The 13,646-nt window shown below is 43.9% G+C and overlaps 1 protein-coding gene across 1 annotated transcript; it reads left to right on the top strand.

The window, feature by feature from the left end:
* Positions 1 to 11,096: 11,096 nt before the first annotated feature.
* Positions 11,097 to 12,574, top strand: LOC147894589 (UDP-glycosyltransferase 85A7-like). The gene is made up of 2 exons (XM_087384883.1): positions 11,097 to 11,572; positions 11,663 to 12,574. The coding sequence occupies exons 1-2, from the start codon at positions 11,113 to 11,115 to the stop codon at positions 12,571 to 12,573; spliced, it is 1,371 nt and encodes a 456-aa protein (XP_087241009.1). The 5' UTR covers positions 11,097 to 11,112; the 3' UTR covers position 12,574.
* The last annotated feature ends 1,072 nt before the right edge of the window (positions 12,575 to 13,646 follow it).

The raw sequence follows: 13,646 nt of genomic DNA, 5'->3' as shown, positions 1-13,646 counted from the left end.
CATGGTGATAGTGAATCATACGTGGCAAAGAAGAAGGCAAAGGAGATCACAATGAGGAAGTTTAGGATGGCACGACCCATGGGGGGAGTGGCTATGGACAAAGAGATGGAGATTTGGAAGGTTGGAATTGGTGATTTGTGCATGGATAGATCAAATGGTTTGATGGAGAGGCATTCTCTTTCCATTCAAGAATAAAATAGATTTAATATTTTGAATTGAAAAATGATGACTCGTGACTCAAGGAGAAAGAAGTATTTCCTTTTATGATGCAATGCTACCTGCCTAAAAATTTCAAAATACCGCACACATAGAATGAATGCATGTTCATGAACCCTTTTTTATAAATTGTTACTTTATCTCCATGGGCAGAAGATGACCACAATTTAGCCATAGATGAATATGGATATATTGTGACAATAGATATAAAGGTCATAAATGTACGAGAGGAGATTATGATCTCTAGGAGACATCGCATTTGCAATATATATATATATATTTATTTATTTGCATACAATGAATTTTTCTACAATCTCACAAGGGCATACTATGCAAATGATATTCTTATGCATTTTCCCCTAGAAATACATAAACTTATGAAAAAGAGGTAAGCAAACATAGTATACATATAAGAGATGATCAAAAGGCACACCCGTAAACCATGTGATGAAAACACCAAGGCCATAGAGTAGAGAGCATGTTATCATGTTGGCATATTTTTTCCCAAGTGCAACTCTACTTCCAATGGAGAAAAGCAATAATGCACACTTTGAGGAATGGAGCTAACTCACATGAATCACATTGAGATATTTAACAAAAAGCACAAATTTTGGGTGCAACACTAACATCAAACACCAAAAAAATATTAAAAACAATAAACTTAAAAACACAAGTGAGACCCACGATAGTCTCAAAATTCCCAAAATAATATGTGAAATGAACCTTTCCATAAGATTAAACATTGGTTTATCTTTTCAACTATTAGGCATTATCTTTTGTGCATCGAGTACATACACACCAAATAAAAAACCTGCAAATGCCTATAGGTGTCCTTATAACTTGCACCAAATGATAAATGTCTTTGAGGCATCGAGTAAACATGCACGAAATAAAAAATCTGCAAATGCCTATAAGTGTCCTTATAACTTGCACCAAATGATAGATTCTTTGAGGCTTGTAGCCGAGACCTCACAAAGAGAAGTAGAAGATTAAACTAGGTGGACTATCAGTTCAAAAGCCTTACATGGCTTTTCTAGTAGTGCATAATTAATTTAAACAATGTCGTGGGCTTTGTGCCAATGGAAAAGAAGTAGGGGCTCATGTCATGGCCTAACTTTAATCTTGATGGTTGAGGAGATCAACATATAGAGATACAATTAGACTCATAAGGGAACTTTAGACTTGGTGGGATCAATATGTAGTGCTCCTTTGTATAACTTAAGTTAAAGGGGTGACTAATATCTTGTACATTGGAGGGGTGACTAATACCATATCATTGAATTGAAAAGATGGTTGAAAATGCCCTACTTAGAGTCATAGCACATGGGAGGAAAAAATATGTAAGGGGTCCCATCCATATTTAAATGTATTTGGATCCTGTTCAATAGGGTTACGTGAGAGGGGGACATATGGCATCAATTGATGTGTTTAGGAAGTGTGGACAAGGACATATATCACTTGCCATCCTTTTCAACCCTTGAAGAAGGGATCCCATTCTAGTCTTGAGGCCATGGTCCAAAAAGTGGTTGTTCCCATTCGAAAATCATCCTTGACCATCTAGTCTATTAGATCTACCATTTGGTCTAGGAATCATGCTAGACCACTTGGTTTGGAATGGGAAAAATGAGACAAGGAGATTACAATGTGAACCCATCCTTGATTCGAGTAGAGGAACCCATCCTTGATTACAATGTGAATCCATCCTTGATTCGAGTGGAGGAACCCCTCGGGGGGGTTACTCATCATATGTAACCCTATCACGTGAGTTCAACAGAAGGACATTTTTAATATCTAAATTATACAAAAGTTAATGTACATAAGGGAGTATTTAAAACAATTTTGGAAAAAATTTACAGATTTGTATAGAAAAAGGGTACATTTTATTAATGAAAATTTTACAAATAAGGGATTTTAGAAATAGGCCTTGAATGCACGTGATATAGAGGGTTTATACATAGTGACCCCCCCGAGAGGAACCCATCCTTGATTCGATGGATATTTAATGCACACTTTGAGGAATGGAGCTAACTCACATGAATCACATTGAGATATTTAAAAAAAAGCACAAATTTTGGGTGCACCAAATGATAGATTCTTTGAGGCTTGTAGCCGAGACCTCACAAAGAGAAGTAGAAGATTAAACTAGGTGGACTATCAGTTCAATGGGGAAACCTTCGATGCGGAGGGTGAGAATATACACCTTGTTGAGGGTAAGCATCTAAGGGAGGACCATACATTTGAGGCGGTGGATACATCCTTGATGAGGGGTGGGGATATGCCCCTAACTTAGACCCCCCGGGTTGTTGTTGCAAGAATTGAGGGAGTTGTGGAGGGACAATCGTCTTCTTTGAAGCGGGGTCAGACTGAACTTTATCAAACTTTTGAGCAATCTCATGTGCTAGCACCATGGTTTTTGGATTCTCCCATTTAAGCTTGAGGCAGAATTCGTCACTTGCTCCTGTTACAAGGTAGCTCAGCACAAGTTGAGTCATTCCAGCTCAAAATCCGGCACTGTCCTCTTGTGTGGCAATTAAACAGTCTAGGAGCACGGCTGCTCGATCCACATATCGACGCGCCATCTCACCTTCTGACTACTTCAAGTTTGCCACCTGCAGGTACACATTCTCCAGCTCCTCTTCTTTGCCGAAATACTCAATCATCGTTGCTGTCAACCTTGGCCAGCTTTGGTGAACATCTTCGGCCTGCTTCTCATACCACACTTGAGCCAAACCCTCTAGAAATGTGGGAAGAACCAACAGCCATCTGTCTTCAGTAAGAAAGTTGAGAGAAACACAACAGCGCTTGAAGGCCACAAGATACTCATTTGGATTTTCTTCCATTCGTCCACAAAACACGGGAATGTCAACCATGCTTGGAAGATGGAAAAGAGAGAGGCAAGATGAGGCTTATCTATGGACAAACAATAGAAAGAGGAAGCTTGAACTGAAAATCGGGTGAAGATACATCCACAAAGCACACATAGGCAGGGTAGGGTGTGACTGGTGTATTGTGAAATACTACACGGGAAGAATCTTCAGCATAGAATAGCACATAGACAATCTTAAAAGGACCAACCCTCATGATATCTCATCCATCTTTACAAGCGAGGGTTAGAGACATGGCGTTGCATAAGGTTGTTGATCAAGGCAAACAAGAATGCCATGACAAATTTGCATCATGCGTGATTGAAGTATAAGCTTCACGTGCCAAGAAATCAGCAACTAGATTTTGAGCTCGAGGGATATGCTGAATTTTTACCTCTTCAAAGTGGTTGTAAAGTTCCAATGCTTGTTGATGTCGTGGAACCAAGCCTTTGCTCCGCACCTTCCACCTAACTTGTTCACACACTAGTTGAGAATCTCCTTGCACTTCAAGTTGCTTGATGTGATGTTCTTGTGCCTTTTGTAGCCCAAAAATGAGCGCCGAGTACTCAACTTGATTGCAAGTACAAGCAGGTGCAGACTTGCTGTAACAATTCTCCTCACCACCCGGTGAAGTGAGCTTCACACCCACACCAACAGCCTTGGTCGAAGGTTTGTAAGCTCCATCAAATTGAAGGATCCAAGATGTCATCACACCAAGACTAAAATTTGGACATCCCAAGTTTCTCGGTAGTCCAGGATAGGTAGAAGGAGAGGGTGGGGAGAATTCAACACTTGAGCCAAACGTTCAGCACCAAATAAACTTGCAATCCTTTGTTGATAGTTTATCTTTAGACCAAAAATAATTACAACTTGAAGCTCGAAATGAGGCACAAAAGGTTGATTAGGTACAAATGGATTCCTTGGTCAAAACATTACCAACCATAGCCGAGGCCTAGACACCTTTGTAGTGAGATTGAGAATAAACCATTCAGGACGAGCTTATCCACAGGAATTAACAAGCAGATGCGCCAAATCTCCCTCCAAGCTTGGGGAGCATCCCACCCTTCAATGAAGGACACCGTTTTAATTACCTCTGAAGCAGCAAGTAGTTCGATCACTGCACAATGAGTAGAATTAAAATCAAAGTTCTCCCAGCGTATCAGTAGTTCTTCACCATGAATCATCGGGAATCATCCACGGTGTATCATTCCACCCGTCATCTCCTTGAATGATGCACTGACAATCAGTCGTTCAAGGTCGACATGAAGATCAAGGAAGAGATCTCGTGCATTGGTAGCCATAAGGCACAAAGGACCAGGCACCAAATCCTTAAACGTGTCGAGAAGTGACATAAATATCCACCCTCCTCGTGTGGCGTGCGTCCGTGAAGTGGACTTGGAAAAGTTACGAATCGGAGATCTAGCAGGAAATGTGAATAGAGCACATGAAATGAAGTACTTTTGCTTTTTACAGCAATAGTAAACTCCCCACGGTTAGAGAGTTACAGTTCCCAAGATTTCAATATATAAACAAAAATCATTACATTTTCATTACTTCTAACTTGTTGGCCCAATGATAAGTTTCCCTTTTGTGAAGGGGAAGGTCTTGGGTTCAAATCCTACTCTTTAATAAAAAGAGAGGAGAGGAGAGGAGAAGGAGAAGAAGAGAGTGGGGGGGCACGGGATTTGTTGTTACAGTTTTGCAAAAACTCAGAAAAACTGTCCGCGATCAGAAGACACAGGAGCCCAAAAAATTATCGCACGGGTGAACATAATAGATGCATGAATCGAATGCGCACGCGGGAACTCAAAAGAAGCACAGATGGTATAGTTCTGCAGATGCGACTGGTACGAGCAGAAGATTCGTCGGCCAGAATACACGTAGGAACCATGAGTAGAAAGTAGGCAGACTGAAAGTGCAAAAGCAGGGAGATTTTGCAGCCGTAGAGATAGAGAGGCACACAGTTTAGAGGCAGAAAAGAAGATAACTGTGCACAGAAGAGGCCATAGTGTCGCACCCAGTCATAGGAGTAATAAATTTCATACCACTAGCCGTGGAGATTTCGATCCCAGCAGCCACACCATTTCTATTAGCTGAAAAAGAAATCAGGACTAGAGGCTAGAGGCTAAGCATGGCGATGCTCGAGGGCCATAGAGGAAAGGAGAACGTGAGGGCGAAACGTTATCATGCGAGGGGAAAAGGAATTAGAAGGGGAGGGAATCAAGAGGGAGACTATGACACAAGGGGAAAGGGAGAGGGGGAAGAGAAGCGTGTACATGATGGGAGGAGGAATGTAAAGATGGAGACATCAAGGGAAGAGGACCATGCTTTATTTTAAAAGGAAGGGAAGGGAGAAATCAAAGTACTGTGAAGATTGTGGGAGAGAGGAAAGGAGTCTCACTTGCGGCTTTCTCACATGCACAATGGGGGAATACACACAAAGGTGGAGGCTGAAAACAGTTTTCCTCTTCTTAGTTGTGTAAGCCAAAAGAACTCTAGTATAAAGAAATAGAAGAACCCTATATGTGGGTCTCAAACCAAACTCAACTAACTAAGGTGGCATACTAACTGAGCCACAAACTATAGTAGATAAGGATAGCTGTCATCCAGCTATTATTTGTGGGCGGTGTACCAACCGCATCTCCAGCTAACAAGTTGGTGACATAAGTACACAACGGTCACCCTGGCATATCTCGAGTGGAGCTTGATATCTCAACACTCCCCCTCGAGCTCAATCCCAAATCCTGCACACCAAGCAGGTCTCTAAACTTGTGCAGCTTCTCTGCACCCAATGCTTTCGTGAATATGTCAGCTACCTGATCCTCTGTGCTGACATAAACTAGATCAATAAGACCTAGTAAAACCTTCTCCCGCACATAGTGATAATGCACCTCAATGTGCTTTGTTTTGGCATGAAAGACTGGGTTCTTTGCCAAGTGTATACTGCTCATGTTGTCATAATAAATGACAATCGGCCCATCTGTAGACTGATGCATATCATAGAGTAGCTTATGCAACTAAGCTACCTCACATGCAGCCATTGCTGCACCCCTGTACTCAGCCTCTGTGCTCGACAAGGCAATTGTAGGCTGTTTCTTGCTGCTCCAAGTGACTGCAGCACTCCCAAAAGAGAACACATATCCACTGGTAGATTGTCTATCAGAAATGCTACCAGCCCAATCAGCATCAGTGTATCCATGCAACTATATCTGAACCCCAGCATCATAAAATAGTCCATACTGCAATGTGGACTTCACATACCTGAGTATGCGCCTAGCCGCATCCAAATGCGGTTTCCTTGGAGCCTGCATAAACTGACTTACCAACCCAACAGCATAGCTTGGTAATAGTCATGTAAATCAAACTTCCTACTATGCGTCTGTACATAGTAGGGTCTTCCAAAAGCTCACCTGCATCTGTGCTCAGCTTCACATTCTGCTCCAAAGGAACTGAAATAGGCTTACAGCCTGTCATCCCATATTTGGACAGCATGTCCAATCCATACTGCCTCTGCAAGAGCTGTATCCCACTTGGTGATCTAATCACCTCAATGCCCAAGAAATAACGCAGCTCTCCCAAATCCTTCATCTCAAACTTCTGCCTCAATAGCATTTTCACATAAAGGATATCTTCATCACTATCACCTGTGATGATCAAATCATCAACATAAATGACCAACAGCATAATCCCTTTCTCTGTTTTTCTCACATAGACTGAGAAATCTGCCTTGGAAATCTGAAAGCCAATAGTGACAAGATACTGTCCTATCTTGTCAGACCATGCTCTAGGTGCTTGCTTCAAGCCATACAAGGCTTTCTTCAACCTGCAAACAAACTCAGGATGAGTAGCATGAACATAACCTGCTGGCTGCTCCATAAAGACCTCTTCTTGCAAATCACCATGCAAGAAGGCATTCTTTACATCCATCTGATGTAAGGACCATCCCTTTGATGCAGCCATAGCAATGGCTGCTCTTACGATTGCCATCCTTGCAACCGGGCTGAAAGTTTCTTCATAATCAATGCCATATGTCTGTGCATACCCCTTGACAACTAATCTTGCCTTGTATCTATTCACAGAACCATCTGCATTGTGCTTGATCTTATAAACCCACTACCAACCAATTGCATTCTTGCCTTTAGGCAAAGGCACCAATTCCCATGTAGCATTAGTATCCAAGGCATCCATTTCTTCATCCATGGCTTTCTCCCATTTTTCATTTCCCATGGCTTGCTCAAAAGAAGTGGGTTCTTGTTCCTGTATCACTTTGACCATATAGGCATAGTGAATGGCTGTAAATCCATCATATTTCAGCCTATCCACAGGATACCTAACCCTGGTAGACCTGCGCAAAATAGGCTCACTTCCAGGTGCTCTCAAAACATCCGTGGTCTTCCTTACTCCAGGTGTAACAACAGAAGGAATACCCAACTCATCATCAATGCTCTGTTCTGAGCCACGGGATTCACCATCCACATAAGAGTGACCTGCATTCACATCAAACATGGGCTGATCTATCATCTCTTTTCCTTTTCGTGATACTTGCGTACCACTATCTGCATTGCTTTGAGGGGATTCTCCTGATCTCAATCTGCCTGTCCATGGCGAAGTATGTGAACCACTGGTAGAGGACACTCCAGGTCCACTTATATTTTGTGATTGCTGCTGTGCATTCTGTGCAGCATTACCATTTTGTGCATCTACATCAATCATCGCATTTACTGGTTTATACTAGCTGCTCATCTCATAAAAAACAACATCTCTGCTCACTGTGAACTTACGTGTAGAAGGGTTATAGCATCTATACCCTTTCTGCTGTAGAGAATAACCAATAAAGATGCACTTCTCAGCTTTTGGATCCAACTTGGACCTCAACTCATCTGGCACATGGACATAAGCAATGCAACAAAAAATCTTCAAATGAGAAATATCTGGTTTCCTACCAGTATACATCTCCTCTGGCGTCGTGCCATATATTGCTGCAGTGGGAGTCCTGTTCATTATATAGACTGCTGTAGCAACTGCTTCAGCCCAATAATAATCTGGTAGATCTTTTTCATTTAGCATAGCCCGAGATACCTCTCCAATATGCCTGTTTTTTCTTTCTGCAATTCCATTTTGCTGTGGGGTATGACTGCATGAATATTGCTGCTTTATACCATGCTCCTGCAAGAACCTTGCTAACATTAGGAAGAACAGGTTCTTCTTCATTTCCTGTAATGAATTCCCAATAGCCTTTTCCCATTAAGAAATTCGTCATTCTAAACTTCCATGCCTGGAAGTTGTTCTTGTCAAGCTTTTCAGTGACAATCTGTGAAAGAGAATCAGATGCCATTACAGAACACTGCAAAATATTCTGTCACTGCAAAAAACACAGCTTTTGCCTCACATGGGCAGATCTGCAAAACCGACGAGAGTGGTATTTCACCACACAGTCACTTCCTAGTGACGATTTTGCATCAACAGGCAATAGGCATGAATCTGCAACTCCCAATATCTCTGCACACAGGCATACGATGCAATTTCTGCGGCACCTTTCCACCGACTAGCCGCGTAGTGGTCGCACAGCAAAAAATAGGGCCTTTTTCTGAGTGCCTGCGAAGAACTTCCGCCTTCAAAACGGGTCCCGAAATGGCCTCAAATCAGAAAAATAAAGTCACTGAGGGTTTTGCCCTCGCCCGCAGCATATACTGCACTCTCGCCACACCGCGAAGGGCGTCTCAATCTGAAACAGTACACTCCTGCACTTCTAGCTGTGCTACCTGCAGAGATTTGCTCCCAAACTCGAAATAGGAAAGCAACACTGGTCCTCTTACCAGGACACCACGAACTTGGCTTGCTTTCTTGAGCTCCTTACCACGAACAAGGCTCTGATACCATGTGAAGATTGTGGGAGAGAGGGAAGGAGTCTCACTTGCGGCTTTCTCACATGCACAATGGGGGAATACACACAAAGGTGGAGGCTAAAAACAGTTTTCCTCTTCTTAGTTGTGTAAGCCAAAAGAACTCTAGTACAAAGAAATAGAAGAACCCTATATGTGGGTCTCAAACCAAACTCAACTAACTAAGGTGGCATACTAACTGAGCCACAAACTATAGTAGATAAGGATAGCTGTCATCCAGCTATTATTCGTGGGCGGTGTACCAACCGCATCTCCAGCTAACAAGTCGGTGACATAAGTACACAACGGTCACCCTGGCATATCTCGAGTGGAGCTCGATATCTCAACAAGTACTAGCTAGGTGGCTTTACAAGAATGAGCGTGTCCCATCAAGGAATAGCCCCCTCCTTTTATAGCCAAGAGAGGGACTCTCTCCCAATAAATGCATCCTCCCACATGCATGGTGTATGTGGAAAAGTCTCCCATGTGGGCTAGGCGATTACGCACTCTCAATTGTATGCGACAACCCTTTGCCTCATTTTTCCACATAAATCAAGCCCCATATCTCAAGTCTATGATACCCCCTTGGTCTGTCCCAATTTTATAATATGTTCAAACCTCTAAGAGGATAAGTGGAGGGTTGGCACAAGGAATCTTGCCACCTCAGCCTACTTTTCCCATTATTTAACTTGCATCCTTGGACTATCTATACCTCCCCCACATGGGCCTATCCTATATGGAGGGAATACCCAATATAATATCCATCTCCACCTATTTTATATTACTTCTCCCATGGACTTTGAGCCATATCTCACTAAATGTAGCCTAGGTGGAGGGGGGGCACATGGAGGAGCCATGCCACCTTACATTTTATAATATTACTACCATGGATTATGTACAACACACCTTATGGGTCCTCTTACATGGAAGGGTGGCACATTCCCCATTATTGAACTTGCATCCTTTGACTATCTATACCTCCCCCACATGGGCCTATCCTATATGGAGGGAATAACCCAATATAATATCCATCTCCACCTATTTTATATTACTTCTCCCATGGACTTTTAGCCATATCTCACTAAATGTAGCCTAGGTGGAGGGGGGGCACATGGAGGAGCCATGCCACCTTACATTTTATAATATTACTACCATGGATTATGTACAACACACCTTATGGGTCCTCTTACGTGGAAGGGTGGCACATGGTCATGCCCTGCCACCTCAACCCTGGGCCCTATGCACACCATATTTTATTATACTATTGCCACACATACAAACACACACACATATTAATGCCTTTTTCCTTAGATAATTTTATCCATAACAGTGGTAAGTGTCCTCTCCTTAAGGCCCTGCTACCTACACAGCTCTCCGTTCCTCTTTGTGGGCTTCTCCCCCCACCCTACTCCCATCCATGTGTTAAGGCCCTGAGCTCTCGTAAACTTGAGTGATGAATGGATATATCTCTTGTGAAACATATATTATAGGGTCTTTGAGTTTGGAATCATAGAGCTAGCTTTAATGTGTGAGCACATGGGTTGCATTTAAAAAAGTACCCTTATACTTGGGGCATTAAGAAAAGAACCTTAATCCTTGGAGGAAGGTGGGGTGAGTGAGTCATATAAAAAATCTCAATTAGTGGGAGGTAACTAAAAGAAGTAGAAAGGTGAATGCTACCTAGGAGGTGAATGGTTGTATATATATCTTTAACCTATTAACCAAGGACACAAGAAAAAAAAGAGCGAGGACACATGGCAGCTTCGAGGAGAAGAGCCTGCCACGTGTCACAACTCTTAGATGGAGGCTTGGAGAGGGGAGGAGGTGGAAAGACAAGAGGCAGCTTTAGGGGAAAGGAGGAGACAGAAGGTCAATGGATTGGAGGAGATGGAAGTTCAACTTTGGGAGGAAGGAGGAGATGGAAGGTTAATGGAATGAAAGGAAGAGACGGAAGGTCTCAGAGCCATGGGTTAAGACAAATTTCAAAAGCGAATCCAAGTATGCTGACTTGATTTGGTAAGGAAAGATCCACCTTCAAAGGGGGAGTGGTTGAGGATGATCACGGCACGGGTCGAGGACTCGTATTATCGGAGTCGTATATATATATATACACACACACAAACAAAAGCTCTTGTGTCGTAAGAGAAGAGATGGGGAAGCCTCATGCAGTGATGCTGCCTTTGCCCTTGCAAGGCCACATCAATCCTATGCTACACCTCGCCCATCTCTTGGCCTCTCGCCATGGCTTCACAATCACCTTCGTTAACACCACCTTCAATCACAACCGCATGAGCCTTCCTTCCTCATCTCAATCCATCCGCTTCCTCCACCTCCCCGATGGCCTCCCTCCCCACCATAGCCGCACTTCCCACCTTGTCGACTTCCTTGCCTCCGTCTCTTCCCACTTTCCTTCCTCCTTCCACACCCTTCTCCTTCAGCTCCTCCTCCAATCCCCCCCCATCACCTGCCTCATCTCCAACTCTTTCCTCTTCTTTGCTCAAAACATCGCCACCCAGCACGGCCTGCCTTACGTTGCCTTCTGGACGCAGTCTGCTGCGAGCTACGCCTCCATCTTGCTCGTCACCAATGGCTACCGCCCGGCAGCTCCAGGTGTAGCCTTCTTCTCCCTCCGTTTCCTCTTACCGAAATTGTGATGTACAATTCTAAGGCTGTTTTTAAAACATTAGCAACCTTGCGCAGATGGTGACCCGTCAGATCTCATCACCTGTATTCCGGGAGCTCCGCCTCTGAAAGTCGAAGAGATGAACACCTTTGTACGATCTTATGACCCTGACGACTTTATGTTCGACTACTTCACTCGCCCCTTCAAAACTATAGGCGAGTCCGACTGGATTTTAATTAATACCTTTGATGAGCTCGAAGAAGAAGCGGTCGCTGCGCTACAAAAGGAGCATCCAATTTGCACCATTGGCCCTCTGTTACCTTCTTCTTTTTTTGATGATTCGCACAAGGTTAGCACCGCTGATCCCTTGGGGGATGACAGCGATTGCTTGAAATGGTTGGGCAAGCATCCAACTCACTCGGTTCTCTACGTTTCTTTCGGAACTCTGGCTGTCATGTCAGCGGAAGAAATCTCGGAGATAGCTCTGGGTCTGGAGGCCAGTCAGCAGCCATTCCTTTGGGCTGTCCGCCCGGGCGTTATGTCCGGTGAAGCAGCCATCTTCCCTGAAGGTTTCCTGGAGCGGGTGGAGGGTAGAGCGCTGATTGTATCATGGGCACCACAGTTGCAGGTCTTGTCGCACGAGTCTGTGGGGGGGTTTCTGACGCACTGCGGTTGGAATTCGGTGTTGGAGGGCATAGCCGGGGGCGTACCGTTATTGGGGTGGTCATCGATATCGGATCAGCCGATGAATTGCAGGTGTGTGGTGGATCGGTGGGGGGTAGGGATGAGCTTGGGGAGAGGAAAGGGAGGGATAGTAACAAGGGAGGAGGTCGAGAAGGGAGTGAGAGAATTGATGGAGGGAGAGAGGGGAAGGCAAGCGAGGGGGAGAGCAAAGGAGTGGAGAGAAGCAGCCATGAGGGCAGCACGAGAGGGTGGCTCGTCCCTCAAGAACCTGCAGCGGTTTGTCGACGCCATGACTTCTCTTTAAGCTTGGTGGGGTAAGACGATGCACATTTACACCCAACAGAAATGAATGTCATTGATCGCAGCTGCGTCAAATAAATTTATGTAGATTTCTGGCAAACACTGCTTCCTAGAAGCACTCCGTCTTGCAACTGGTTGATGAGGCTGCACTAATTCGTGAGGCTGTAAAAGCCGATCCAAAAGCTGGTCGTGAGTCGCTCCCTGCTCATGCCTAAAAATGGATGCTTCTTTGATGTTGGACCCATGAAAACTTTTTATCCAGCAAACTTATGTTGAATGAGAAACGCGGGATTTCATGCACTCGTCCCAATCGCTCGATCCAAAACTTGCGCATCCTCTTCTGCTTCTAATTTTTCCGTCTCAGGTCCTCGTGTCTAGCAAGTCTGTCAATTCTCATGTGCTCTTCGCTGCAAAGTCTACCCATTGAACACATGAGATGCGCCCGCACTAGGACTACTGCACACTTGCGAGGAAGAGTTGAACGCAACTCCTGTTGGAATTAAGACCTGATTAAGGTTATGCATTAGAATAATCAAGCGGTGATGCCAAGAGGCACAACGGATGGCAACCGCCACTGTTACTATGCTATGTAACTCATTCGAGTAAAATCAATAATACAGATTTCAAGCTTACTGCGTACTCTGTGTGTATCTTGGAGGACATGGAAGGTCTCTAAATTTCCACATGGTATCAGGCTGGGCATGGACCCAAACCAACTACGCTTCTGCCAAACATGGCTTGTTGATTCTCTTCAATGCACTACTACACACGCATCCTATTGCGACGTTTACGTACCGATGATTAGCGCCCGCTCAGCGTTAATCGTCGGTATAAAAATCGGGTGTCGTAAATCGTCGCTATATAGCGACTTTTAATAAGAGTCGCTATATAGCGACGTTAGTAATGGTCGCTATATAGCGACTCTGAAAGGTCGCTATATAGCGACTTTAGTAAAAGTCGCTATATAGCGACTTTTAAAGGTCGCTATATAGCGACACTGAGACTTTATTATAGCGACGTTTTACAGAGAGGTTTTTTTTTTTTTTTTAGCCTTAAAATTTATTTTCTTCCAATGAC

This window comes from Dipteris shenzhenensis, chromosome 14, assembly GCF_047967505.1.
Source record: "Dipteris shenzhenensis isolate YYH24624 ecotype China chromosome 14, Dip_SZ_1.0, whole genome shotgun sequence".
In the NCBI taxonomy this organism is placed as follows: domain Eukaryota; kingdom Viridiplantae; phylum Streptophyta; class Polypodiopsida; order Gleicheniales; family Dipteridaceae; genus Dipteris; species Dipteris shenzhenensis.
Note: the sequence above shows the minus strand (reverse complement) of the source record. Positions and strands in the feature narration are given on the sequence as shown.

Excerpts from the sequence above, each read along its gene's own strand:
- LOC147894589 (XM_087384883.1), top strand. The coding sequence starts at position 11,113 with ATGGGGAAGCCTCATGCAGTGATGCTGCCTTTGCCCTTGCAAGGCCAC. Across the intron at positions 11,573-11,662 it reads CTACCGCCCGGCAGCTCCAG|ATGGTGACCCGTCAGATCTC; the intron begins GTGTAGCCTTCT and ends AACCTTGCGCAG.